General features: G+C 46.8%; 2 protein-coding genes across 4 annotated transcripts in view; one reads left to right on the top strand and one right to left on the bottom strand.

Moving 5' to 3' along the window:
* The window catches only part of frem3 (Fras1 related extracellular matrix 3), a 34402-nt gene extending 31919 nt beyond the window's left edge, over positions 1-2483 (top strand). For all 3 annotated transcript variants that reach the window (XM_067250813.1, XM_067250812.1, XM_067250811.1), the window contains exons 23-24: positions 186-332; positions 557-2483. In XM_067250813.1, the coding sequence (XP_067106914.1) occupies positions 186-332; positions 557-1135 (726 nt within the window). In that variant the 3' untranslated portion in view covers positions 1136-2483. The remainder of the gene's footprint in view (positions 1-185; positions 333-556) is intronic.
* A 1267-nt stretch (positions 2484-3750) lies between these two features.
* Positions 3751-12527, bottom strand: LOC136956894 (SWI/SNF-related matrix-associated actin-dependent regulator of chromatin subfamily A member 5). Its single transcript, XM_067250934.1, has 24 exons — positions 12288-12527; positions 11327-11446; positions 11043-11209; positions 10817-10917; positions 10581-10681; positions 10146-10325; positions 9628-9783; positions 9335-9466; positions 8979-9047; positions 8741-8850; positions 8263-8489; positions 7916-8037; positions 7617-7769; positions 7209-7341; positions 6888-7036; positions 6447-6578; positions 6247-6354; positions 5958-6071; positions 5739-5861; positions 5509-5641; positions 5139-5257; positions 4764-4976; positions 4556-4666; positions 3751-4395 (listed from the first exon to the last, which is right to left on the bottom strand). The coding sequence occupies exons 1-24, from the start codon at positions 12357-12359 to the stop codon at positions 4330-4332; spliced, it is 3111 nt and encodes a 1036-aa protein (XP_067107035.1). The 5' UTR covers positions 12360-12527; the 3' UTR covers positions 3751-4329.
* Positions 12528-13766: the final 1239 nt, after the last annotated feature.

Genomic DNA, 13766 nt, shown 5'->3' with positions numbered 1-13766 from the left:
CATGTGGTACCCTGTGTGTAGCGGGTTTATTGTGTAGGTCTTTGTAAAAGATGTTTTCTTCTGTGTCACCTAAGCCGTGGCAGTCAGCGAATCTTTTTTCCCAAGATAGAATCGGGCTGTTTTGGCTCATCTGTACATGTTCGAGGATTGTTTTTCTAATGTGTGTGTTTGTGCGTCTCCTCCAGGACAAGGCCCAGCCGGAGACCCAGGCTTCTGCGTTTGGAGACGTCCTGTTCGAAGCCACCCTGGCCCTGGACAGCCCAGGGGCCCTTCCTCTGGTCAGACAGCCTGGTTCTGACGGCTTCACCCTGTCCTCCTCCCCTCTGTTCCAGGTAGAAACACACACACAACCCCCCCCCCCCCCCACACACACACACACACACACACATACACATAGTAAACTCGTACAGATATATCTTACAGACACATGCATAAACAAATGCACAAACATGCTCACAGAAAACAGCATGCACATATTAGCTGACAGCTACAACTTAACGTTCAGGTGTAGAAGAAGCGTGCATCAAAAGCTCAAGCCTCTTTATTGTTTTGCCAGGTGGCTGCCGGTCGAGAGTGGTTCATCCACACCATCTACACCGTCCGCTCCAGAGATAATGCTAACCGTAGCATCGGGAAGCGCAGCCTGGACTACCAGCGCCACAGCCTGTCCTCCGTGGACCCCCAGCCCCAGATCGGCACCTCCTCCCTGGGCCGCAGCCGCCGAGCCGCCCCCTCCGCCCCTGCCCTAGCCCAGGACATTGGTGTGGACGCCAGCCGGGGCACCAACATCCAGCACATCGCCCTGGACCGCTCCGACCGCATGGTGGTCAGCCAGCGCCAGCCCTGGACCCCCAGCCGCGAGCGCCAGCCCCTCCTGGAGCGGCCCCTCCTGGGGAGCTCCGGCAGGGAGCCCCTGGACACCTCCACCCTGCCCATGCTGGTGGGGCTGGCCGGTCTTATCCTCCTCATCTGCCTGGTCGCCATCGTGGTCATCCTGCTGGTGCGGCGCAAGAGGCGGGACAAGGAGAGCCAGTTCCCTCCCTACGCCACCTCCTCCAGCTCCGCCTACGGCGGGAGCAGCTGCAGCGGCGGGACCACGAGCACGAGGCAATTCTCGGATAGTTCCGAGGTCTAGAGACACCCACACACACCCACACACACACGCAGACACACACGCAGACACACACACATAACCCAGACCTTCCCTGCAGACCCCCTCTGAAAAGAAAACTGACTGTTCAATTCTCCACCACTGTGCCTTCTAAGTAAAAAACTAACAAACCTCACTCTCCTTAGCACTGAAGATAGCTCATACAGCGAGCACTCTGGACAGTGCAACTATATGGACGAGGGTTACTACAAATGCAATATGTGTGAGTGCATGCGTGATGGGCTTTGTAAAGAGCTGGCGTTCTGTCAGGCTGCCTGACCCACTATGAAGTGTTTCCTGCCCCTCATATAAACAGCCCCTCTGTAGAAACACAGGCTTCATTTAATAACGTCACTCGTTCAATTGTACACCCTGTTCCTCTTGTTTTTAGTTCTTAAATGCAGAGTCACGCGATGGAATTGTTGTCCTAGCGCCAATCCCGCTCTGCCTCATTTTGCCCAATTGTAAAGAACACCCCCCCCGCCACCCTGCCCATTTACTGTTTGTGCTTGAGTTGGAAAAACCCTGAGGAATCTTCTGAAATACAGCATGACATCGGCACAGGTAGCCTTACGAGTTAACAGCTCTGATGTTTTTGTGTCCCCTGTTTTCCTTGGAGAAAACGACTCTACCAAGGTGTTTTTACCATCATCACTCATTGTCAACCATTGTATTATTTCATGTTTTTTTATGTTGAGAGGAACAGCCATGTGTTACATGTTATGTAAGCGGAGGCTATCTGTCTAGTGAATGCTGTTGTGATAAATTCTTGTATTTTTGTAATGTGATGTTGACGATGCACTGCTGTGCGTTTAAAAGCCCTTCATGTATTTGCCCACTGCAGCATACCATAATGGTGCTATTCAAAGGGATTGTATTATGTCATTTTAGTCAAATGAGAGAACGTAACTATTAATTCAGAATTTGTTTTTATACATCTTTTTACAGGTCTTTGAGAATGCGGTTTAAAAGCATACCTATGTGCATAGCATGACTTGCCTGTGTACATACTTGCATGTATAGAATATTGAAAATCTCCACAGGACAATGCAAACAAAAAAAAAGGTATTAACACACCCTGGTGAAACTTGAAAATAAAAACAACTCAACACTCTGTGCTCTGTAACCTAGAAAACAATAACCAACTAAAAATTATTACCTTTGTTTTATGCAAGTGACAGTATATAAGTTAACATGTGCCAATTAGTATAGATGTAGAAATTTCCAGACCAATTTCAATCAAATTGGTGTTTTATCAATTTTGTGATCACTTCAATGCATTGTTTGATGTACGCCAACTATAACTGCCAAATACAAATGTACTTTTCTGAAATCGTTTTAGCGTTTTCCATCAACATCTGCAACACAGACCTGAACATGTATAAGCCTAGTCCTAGGCTTGGTCATTAGGGCGTATAAATGTACATCCTGAATAAGAATTATTGACCTCTTACCTGAGCCCCTGCCTCTGCTGAAAGCACATATCAACACATCGTGTTTCATTCCTCTCAAGGAGCCTCTGCTTGTTGAGGTCACTGTTCTTCTGTTCACCCTCCCTGCATTTGTTCTGTGTATGACAGAGAGCGTCACAGCGAGGAACAAAAGGAGGAAGGGATATGTAAATAGTGGGCAACACTAGAACAGCATGCCAGGTATGGATTACTGGGGTCATGCGAGGTGAGATTGGTGCATCAAAGATAGTGCTGGTGTGCACACAGGAAAGTCTGGGTCTGGGTGAGAGAGATGTAGGAGCGGTCATAGTAGGAAACATCAGGGCTTGATGTGGTTTATTGATCTGGAAGATGGAAAACTGGATGTTTTGGGAACCAGCCATACGTTTCAGTCTCATGCTTTGTAAGGACGGTAAGAGAAGATGGGATTGAGGCTGGTACTGTAGATAGGTAGAGGAGGGAAGGAACCCTTTTTGTAGCATCATCATCTGTGAAACCATCAGCATTCCTTCTGTGGACATTATTGGACCTGCAGATGTAAAAAAAACAAAAGAACACTTGTGCTGTAGGTGTAACAACTCCTCATCAATAATTGGACACACCTGTGGCTCAGTAAGTCTTGATTGCCCAACAGGTGCGAGCAATTATTGATGATGGTGTGGAACAATCAGGATTAAATTAGCCTTTGTTTCTAGGCTACTTTTATACTCCGTCACCAAACAGTCAACTGGTGCAGTGGGTCCAGTAACGGTGTGGTCGCTGTGCATGTTTGCCTGCATGTAAATGCAGACAATCCTGCCAGCCAATTAGTCAGATCTGGCAATACTGCCTAAGCCTACTGAGAGTTGCTACACTGACTGGGGTCCTGAGCTGCCAGATGGCTCCCATTGTTTACTGTGTGATCTGTCATCATCCAGGAATAATATTTCCAGAAAATACTTGAAATAACAGGGCAGTACTAAGGCTAATGCTGCATTGCAGACAAGGCAGGAAATGACTTTTCTCTGCCACTTTCCTTTTCTCAAATTTTTCTTAGCTCCTTGTGTGACTGAAAAGCACCAAATCAAAGCCTGTGGTCCACAAAACTTTATATTGATAATTGATATATATTAACATACACAAAATAAGTATTTATACTTTTCAGGGGATTCTGATATTAACCTTTCTGGACATGTACAAGCCAACTTTCATTGAATAAATGTAAATTTAACATTAATACTAACTTTCAGGATTTATATTCACCAAAATAACATTCTGTTAGCAGTTTTTAAAAAACAGTGGTAGTTTATTGAGACATATTACAAAAAGACACATTTTCAACCCTTGTAGGTAAAGAAAAACAAATGAGGTTCTTCAAAATAAAAAAGGGACACATTGTTACAGGAAAAGGAATGTGGTACACAACCAAACAGGCATAAATACATTTATTATATCACCTCAAGTACTAGTAAAAAAGGTAGAAAATAAACAAAACAAAAAAACCCAGTGCGGCTGCAGCTATGGGGTTGAGTCTAACAAGGCAGGCCTGCGAACAACTAAACCTTACCTAGAACGAGCCGAGCTACAAGCAAAGAAGCTTAGTCCTCTGAGGGGATTTTTTTTTTAAGTTGTACAGTACATCGTCACGACCCGTAAAGAAAAAAAAAAATGCAACAGACGTTACGACTAGCTGTCTTGTTGCTCTCTCCTCTCTCTTCTTCCGTCCTCGGGCACCTGATGTTCACTGCATCACAGCTTGAGTTTTTTCCTGCGCCCACGTCCGTCCGGAGTTCCCTCAGACTTGCGTTTTTGGGTCTGAGGAAGACAAAAGATGACAAACAAAAAAAACAGATGGTGAATTTCTGACGATGTCTCTACAGATTAACAACTGTATGGCACATTTGTTGACATGATAGTTTTAGAAAGGGGTATCTTCATGTCCTGCTGGCAGGGTGGTGTGACGGCAGCTTCTTACCGAGCTAGACTTAGGTCCTCTCTTCTTCTTCTCTGCCTTCTCCCTCTCCTCCAGCTCCATGTTCTCTCGCTCAATCAGCGTAATCAGTGTGTTGCATCGCCTCTGGAGCTCCTACACACACACACACACACATTAACCCCAAAACAACTTGGAAAGTATTGTAAAAGGACACTATGGAGAGCAACTTCGACATAAACAACGTTTTTACCATGGCGGTCCTGGACTTGAGGAACCAGTCGAAGCGGAACTGGGGTGAGTTGCGGATGCACTGACGCAGCTCGTCGTAGACGCTCTCCTTGTCGAAGCCCAGCTTGTGCAGCATGCAGATAAGGAAGCGGTCCTCCTCCTCTGTGTAGTTCTTGCCCTTGTTGGTGCCGTAGGAGATACGAAGCTGGTGGAATGGGGCCTTGTATCGCCCAATCTAGGGGGGGGGGGGGGGGGGGGGGGGGGGGGGGTTACAGAGGGATTTGGGTTTAAATATATGTTTTTGTTTTTTTGCCATTTGTTTTCCGGTACAAGTGCAACTAAAATTCAACATTGCTTATGATGCCTTTAAAAAGATGACTGTGTTGGCTTCAGCTACCTTGGAGTCCAGCGCCTTCTTGATGCTAATCCTCCTCTGGATCCTGGCTTCTCCTCTCTCGATCTGGGCCATGATCTTCTCTATGTCCTGCAGCTCGTTGCAGCGCTCCCAGAACACCGCTGGGAGAAGAAAAAACACAGACGAGTTGAGGTCATGCTACTCATCCACGTAAACGGACGCGTTCTCTCTGAGGGAGTGCGTTTCCCCCCCGACAGGATCCTCAACGAGGATCAAGGACCAGCGCTCCAGGTTTAGGACAGAGATTTTCTTCCCCTCTGTGTTGGTCATCAAGGACATTGTAAAGTCCTCAATGGGTAAAAAAAAAAAATAGGTTGTTTTGGGTGCTGAAGGACTTTTTTGTTGCTTTTACCAGAATATTCCATGACCTCTTCTGGGGTTTTGCCTTCGACCTCCCTGGCGATGTTTTCGATGTCGTCTCGCCCCCACTTCTCATTGGCTTTGATGAACTGGTTAAAGTCACGCTTGTTCCAAATTGTGAAGCCCTGGGTGCAAGTTATTGTCGATGAGTGTGTGCATACAAAAAACACAAACGAAACCATGTTGAGCAGATTAGTACAGCCTGCCCTGGACACCATATACCTGCGAGAGGAGATTCTCCTTCTCCTCAAGCTCCTCCTCTGATAGGGCCTCTGCATCGTCAATCTTGGCCTGCTCCTCCTTCTGTTGCTGGGCAGAGTTGGGGAGGTCTGGGTTGCGAGGAACCTGAATAGAAACACACAGATTTATTTCACCCTGCTCTCTTTCGAGACATTATACTGCAAACAGAGAAGTGCAGAGGCCAGGGGACACTGGACGGACCTTGTAACCGATGGTCTTCCTGTAGAAGAGAATCTCTTTCTCCAGCAGCTCAAATAGGCGAGGGGGGAAGAACTGGAAGTCTTGAACATTGGGCTGCTTGGGGGGGCGAGGAGCCTACAAGAGAGATGGAGGAATGTGGGGTGGGGGGGGGAGGAAGGTTATATATATATATATATATATATTTCTACAAGGCCCAGAGATTTATTCTTGGTGGTGAACATTGGGTAATCATCTTTCAGGGTGTGCTTACACCACCTGCCCTGAGGGGGGCGGTAGGGAAAAGTCTCACCTTGGGTGCTTTGGGTTCGCTGACGCGGAGGGCCTCTCGGAAGTAGGCATCCACCGCATAGTTGGCCTTCCTTTCTCTCTTGGGCGGTTCGATCCAGTTTGTAATAACCTACAAGAGCAGAAAGCCAACGGCTTACATAGGGCCTGGAGGACATGGAAATGAATGAAGGGGCGGAGCCTGGAGCCTTAAAGGGACGCTACCTTCTTTTTCTCCCTGTAGTCCTCTCCTTCGAAAGAGTACACTGTGTATGCCGCGGCGTTCTCCGTGTCCATGCTGAAGTTCCTCAAAGAACTCTCGCCCAGGTTCTCCATCTTCTCCTTCATCTCAATGGTCTGGAGGAACCGGACATGAACACAGACATTCAACACAGGAGCTGGAGAGTTTTCACTGAATCCAATAAATGGCGTTTCTGATATACATTTACATTTAGTCATTTAGCAGACGCTCTTATCCAGAGCGACTTACAGTGAATACAGGGACATTCCCCCGAGGCAAGCAGGGTGAAGTGCCTTGCCCAAGGACACAACGTCAGTTTGCATGACCGGGAATCGAACTGGCAACCTTCGGATTACTAGCCCGATTCCCTCACCGCTCAGCCACCTGACTCCCTATAAAACCAGTTTTATAGCCTTCATCCTGACCTTCTTCTCTCCTCTCTCAAGGATCTCGTCGATGTCTTCATCCGTGATGTCACTCTCCTTGGAGGCAAAGACGTGGGTGGCGCCGTGGCGGATGATGGACAGCATCTCGTCCTTGCCCAGCTTGTTGAGGTTGGGGTCCACTAGCCGGCCTGCATCCCCCACACACAATACTCAGTTGCTATAATATTCAAACTACTTAAATATACGGATCTGAAACTGACATGGTCAGATCCAAAATGGCCAACGTCTGCTGTTTTATAGTGCTCCTGAGTAAACACAGTCACATGGGTGGCCATTTTGGAGCAGAAGTGGTGTGGTTACCTTGCTGAATGACGATGGAGTCAAGGTGGAGCTTCATTTCGGCGCGTTCCACAATCCTCTCCTCCACTGTGTTCTCTGTGATAAAGCGGAACACGCGCACCTGCTTCTGCTGACCAATCCTGTGGGCTCGGTCCTGAGGGACACGGAAAAATGGACCAATCAGGATTCAGATGATTCACACAGTTGCCGGACAGAAAAAAACTCATTCAATACACTATTAACACTTTAAATATGCTAGTTGTCTTTAGCTGCTCAATCAATAACTTGGCTGGTTAAATCCTGTATTGTTTTGAATTACAGATATGACTCAAAACCTTGGAAAATCAAGAAATAGAAAAATGCTGGCACCAGAAAAAATATGTATCCAATATGATTTACTACACGGAAATATATATTAGGAGTACTGACCATGGCCTGCAAGTCAACCTGAGGATTCCAGTCAGAGTCATAGAGGATGACCACGTCAGCGGTTGCCAGGTTGATACCCAAACCCCCCGCCCTGGTGCTCAGCATGAAGAGGAACTTGCTGCTGTTGGGCTCGTTGAACGCGTTGATGGAGATCTGGTAAGGGAGAGGGGGGCATGTGAGAACATTTTTACTCTTCCCGTCTTCAAAGTTAAAGCATGTAGTCGGCATCTGAAGTCTTTCCAGAACCAAAATGGATTTACAAAAGGGACACAGTAGGGCCTAAAAAGTGTCCGTCTTACCTGTCGTTCCTCGTGGGGCGTCTGTCCATCCAGGCGGCAGTAGCCGTAGTTCTTCCACATGCAGTAGTCCTCCAAGATGTCCAGCATCCTGGTCATCTGGCTGAAGATCAGCACACGAGATCCTAGAGGGGGGAGGGGCTTACAGCTTTCAATCATACTCAGCTACCCAACTTGGCCTACTGAGGTGAGCCATGCTGGAGGGCTTCTACAAACTGTGCAACATCACTTCCTGGTTTCAACCTCTTGGGACAGAAACCTGTTGTTCAATTACACTGTCTACGTATATGTTCCTTCATAGAGGAGAGCGGATAGCATCCGTATATGTGAAACCAAGACACTGCACTCACCTTGAACCTTCATCTTGGGCAGCAGCTTGTCCAGGACGGCCATCTTGCCGCTGTTGACCGACAGATGGATGTCGGTGGTGTAGGGCGGGCCGGGCTCGGCGCCGTCGAACAGGTAGGGGTGGTTACAGCACTTCCTGAGCTGCATCAGCACGTTCAGCAGACGCATCTTGTCCGTCTTGCCTGCCGCGTTCAGGATGTCGATGTCCTTCATCAGAATCTTGGTGTACCTGGGAGGACAGGGACCAAAAAGGTTTGGTGTCTGTTGCTTTGGTTGGCCATTGGTTGGACATTCCCCTGAAGCAAGTAGGGTGAAGTGCCTTGCCCAAGGACACAACATCATTTGGCACTGCCGGGAATCGAACTGGCAACCTTCAGATTACTAGCCCGATTCCCTAACCGCTCAGCCACCTGACTCCCAAGATCTTAACATCGACCTGCTAAGAGGTGAACAAGCCCTGGGTAGGCTGGGGTCACTCACCACTCTCTCTGCATCTTGCTCAGCCCCACGTACATCTTGACCTCCTTCTTAGGAAGCAGCGACTTCTCCACGTCCGCTTTGATACGACGCAGCAGGAATGGACGCAGTACCTACACACATGCACACTCTCTTCGTCAGCAACTGTAGCCAAGGGCAACTGTAGCCAAGGGCCACGAGGAAGCGAGAGTAACCAATCATGCATATTGTCAATGTGCAAGAGAGCCTTTCTTTCACTCACAGTGTGAAGACGCTCCACCAACTTCTGGTCACCCAGGCAGTTGTTGGTGTCGAACCAGGCATCAAAGTCCTTTTAAAACAAAAACTCGGAATGAATTCACATAAAACATTTTACAAATATAGAATAAAAGCAGGGATGAGTTTCTTGTGCTGTGTGCACTGCATGTTGAACCAAACATAAATTCTGTCTTTCTTTCTCACTCTGTGTGTATGCATATCTCTCCTCCCCCCCCCCCCCCCCCCCCCCCTTTTCCAAACTCTCTCACACACACACACACCAGTGTGTTTTCCCTCGTCTCCCCTGACTTCACCTCTCTTTTCTACCTCTGTCCCTCTATCTCTCTCTCTCTCTCTCACCTCTGAGGAGTTGAAGACGTCGGGCAGCAGGAAGTTGAGCAGCGCCCACAGCTCGTGGAGGTTGTTCTGGAGTGGGGTGCCGGTCAGCAGCAGGCGGTTGGTGGTCTTGAACTCTCTGACGATCTCAGACAGCTGGGGGCAGAGACACAGACCCGTTAGGCGCGACCAACCCAATGAGGACTGAGAGACCAGTAACCCTATGACCAGCTGGGACTGTTTGCATGGACCAATCGAAGGAATCTAAAACAACAGTTTGAACAGAATACGGTGTCGTTTTGGCTTTTGTCCCACACCTTTGACTTCTCGTTCTTGATCCTGTGGGCCTCGTCTATGACCAGGTACCTCCAGTTGAACTTCTTGAAGACTGCCTTCTCGATGATCAGCATCTCGTAGGACGTGACGCACACGTCCCATTCTCCCGGAAGCAAGACGTCCCTGATCATGGCCGTCTGAGAGGAGGAAGGACACACACACACACAGGGGTAAGTGTGGGCAAAGTATCAAAACGTAGGCTAGCTAACATCAGCATTCCTAACACTGCTGATCCTACACGACAGCCTTGTGTCTTACTGAAGTTGCATTGTGATGGTTATATTCCTGTATACCCACTGTGTTGTTTACACGTTTATGAAGAGGTTCAGTCTTACAGTCGTACGGTTAAAAAACTATATTCCAAGCATCAGTCAAGTTAAGGACACAGTGCATTGGCACATGTAGTTCATTCAGTTCTATCGCATTTTCTAACTCAACTGTAAATACAGCTGTCATTACTTTACTTTCCCGCCCTAAGTCGGTTCTTAGGGAAGCTCACCCTCTCTTCTCTGTCTCCGATGAGGCAGACTGCTCGGAGGGACGGCACCCAGCGCTTGAACTCGTTCATCCAGTTGTAGAGGGTGGACTTGGGCACTAGGACCATGTGAGGCCCAGGGATACTCCTGTAGTGCTTCATGTAGCCCAGTAGAGAGATGGTCTGTAGGGTCTTTCCCAAACCCTGGAAGACGGCACGCAGAAGTAAGCAAAACAAACATCCATCCATCTTTCTCTCAAACACACAGGCATGCTTATACTTGTAAGTATGCATGTTTCACACATAAAATCAGCCAGGTACACACACACACACACACACACACACACACACACACACACACAGGTAAAACCCTGCACAAACTCCCTTGTCCACACACACACACACATTCTTTCTCGAATAAACAGAAATGTAACCAAGCAAAAAGTTGGCCGTGCTTACCATTTCATCAGCAAGGATGCCATTGATGCCATTCTCATACAGGGAAATCAACCAGTTCAGACCACGGACTTGGTAGTCCCTCATTTTACCTGCTTTCACAACTAGGTGGGTGGAAAACAAACATTTAGCACCCTGTTGAGCACCCTTTCCACATTGGACATATATTTTCTGGAGACTATGTGTATGTTTCCTGTATTAAAAGTGTGTTGGGGGGGTGGAAGGTTGTGTGAACATACAGGAGGGGGAGTCGTCAAAACGGGTGCAGACGGCGGTGGCTTTGCTGTTCTCGCTTAACAGCTCCTCATCCTCCTCCTGCTCTGTTCGACGATGGCGGTTACTGTCAGAGATGAGCCTGTTTAGTTCACTTGACAAACGTCTTTAAATCACATTTTGTTGGAATTATCATTTTTGAAAAATAGTAAAAGCACACAGCTGGAATCCATATTTATTGCATTTACTTACTCTCCAGCAGAGAGCAGGTTCTGCTTCTCGTCCTTCTTGATGCGAGGGCGCCCGGGCTTCATCTTGAGAGGGGAGGTTGGCGTTTTCTGTGCCGCCGGCTGGATGAAATGGGCAAACACCTCCGTTTGTTTCAGGAGATACTCAAAACGGTTGGTGCGGTCCGACTCCTGCAAATACATGAGCATTTGTTTGGGCGTCTGAGTTCAAACACGGGGTTGAGGAGAAAACACAACAGTTTGTGGCCACCGATGCAGTGCACACTTGAGGTGAATGGGTGAGCTCACCACTTTCTCTTCATAACCTCGTGTCTCCTCAGGTGTGATTTGGGAAGAAGAGGATCCTTCTTCCTCCCCCTGTCCTGCACCAGAAGACTCCTTTCCCGCTTTGGTGGCGTCATCCTTCTCCTGGAGACAAGGGGGTTATCGCAATGTGTGATTTGATGCACAGGTAATGCGTTTCTGGAGCTATCTCATGAATCGGAGTAAGCTATCGGACTCGAAGCAAGCTCCTCTCCGATCTTATTTGTTGTCGCACCTTCTGGCTAGCCCCATCATGTGGCTGAACTTCCGTATATACACGAGACGCACTGATATGACCACATCTGGGCCACTTCTTGCGCTACCTCGATGCGCTATGTCTATCAGTATTACAAGACTATTCAGTTGAGTAGTTGTGCTTGAAGCTAATCGGCTCCGTTTTTAGGCGATCTGCGTCTAAGCCATCATGGCCAGGCAAAAGGACAAGATTCTAAATTGACCAAATCAACCGTTACGGGTTGCTTTCTAAATACTATCGAACTAGCTACTAATATCGAACTAGTGTCACTAGTCCCATCACAATGCATTGGGGTGAATGGTCGATAGGTCGTATGGGTAAAACTTGTCTTCACAAAAGTAGACGAATTGAGATTAAAACTGGCAAGCTGCTTGCTAGTAGCGTTAGCTACTGCTAGCTAGATCTAGGCTGGAACGTCGTTATACAAGCTGGCCTCCTCCTGCTGTAGCGTGACAACACATTCTCCCGGGAAGATGGACCAGAGCTGTTTGTTATCTATGAAGCTAGCAAGCTAGCGGTAGGGCTAACATTACAACTCAACCTCGCTGGCCAATTGAAAGTTTGACTTGTTTCATAACAACTTAGCTACGGGCAAGCGGATTTGTTAAATTACACTAAGCACTCGTTTAATCGTGTAACGTAACACCAACTCAAAACAATAGCGCCCGCATTGTTGCATATTTTGCTCACCTCCACTCCTCCGATTTCTTCAAGTTCACTCGGCTCTTCCCGCTGTTCAGCGCCGTTTCCAGTTTCGGACATTCTTACCGAATTGTTCCCTAGATCTAACCAGATTGTGAGTTAATCGATGACTAACACCCAACGTTCACTGCCAGAGATTGTTTTAAAAACTTTCTTCGAGCTAAAACGTATGATCCTATTGTTTATAATGAAAGGCACGGGCTAGTCACAGGCGATTCATTCGCTTGCTTTCTCAGCCACCCGCGTTCAGATACCCGGTGTGATCTGTATCGCGAGACTTTGCTAGCATGGGGGAATTTTCTTCTTCTTGATGCATTTCCGGAAATCCTAATTACTTTGAGTGAACAGCTGCCCCCTGCTGTTCAACATCACGCATTGTCAAACGCGTATTATGGCATTTCTTCAACTAGACACTAGAGGACGCAACTTGATCCAAAAACTTGCGTCTACATTTTAGTTTACTGGAGTATTTTTACTCCAGTTACTCCAAGTATAAAAAAACAAAAATAAAACGTTTATAAATTATTGATTGATTGATTGATACTGATTAAGTAATTTGTATGTGTAAAAACAGTATGATCTCCATACACTTTTTATTTGATTAATTTGCCTTACAGAATCACCTAACACATTTTTACCACATTTCTTTTGAGTTTTCCGTTTTTTAAGCAGTAAAACGCATATTTTTTGCCTTATAGATCTTACGTTTGTGAAATATTATTATCGCATAAATATACAATACTTTACTTAATATATGATCCTTCTTGTAATGGCCAGTTTTCAAAGCCTGGCTCCTTAGGTGGCCGAAGCTGTTTCATGCTGTACCACACCACCGTCAGACTGCAAAAGTAGTCCTAAGAGTTAGCATATTGTTACCATGACGTTGAAAACTTAAGCATGGGCATCGTGCTCCAGCTCGAGTCCCGCAACTAGGCCAGATGCGCACCGTGGAGAGTCCTTGAGCGTTGTCAAATGATAGAACCAAATCTCCAGTTTTCAACAGAAGTTGAGTTTGAACCGTATGTTTATTAGTAGCCTTCAGTACAGGTAATATAAATATGGAGTTATTTCATAACAATTTGAAACTTTGTGAAGTGGACCTAAACGTCGGAAAGCAAGGAATCCTTTGGAATAAAGGTAAGACCTCTTGTGCAATAACCAGGGTACAGTCCCACGTGCATCTTACTAAGCCCTCGTCGCTTTTTTTTCATTTTTTTTTAACAAGACAGAGACATCTCTTCTGTTCCGCACCAGCTGGGGAACTAGATGCCTTGCAGTTTCTATCGATTAGGTATTGCATAGGTGATCGCTAGCATGTCCACATTGAAAACTTTGAAATTACACTACATTATTGACTGAATTCACAATCGTTTGTACAAAATTAAACCTCGACTTATTCATCCCCAAATATCAAGGACAACTAGAACGCAGGTTTAGGCTAATTTATTTTCATCAGTCCTGTGTTTA

This window comes from Osmerus mordax, chromosome 14, assembly GCF_038355195.1.
Source record: "Osmerus mordax isolate fOsmMor3 chromosome 14, fOsmMor3.pri, whole genome shotgun sequence".
Classification (NCBI taxonomy): Eukaryota; Metazoa; Chordata; class Actinopteri; order Osmeriformes; family Osmeridae; genus Osmerus; species Osmerus mordax.
Note: the sequence above shows the minus strand (reverse complement) of the source record. Positions and strands in the feature narration are given on the sequence as shown.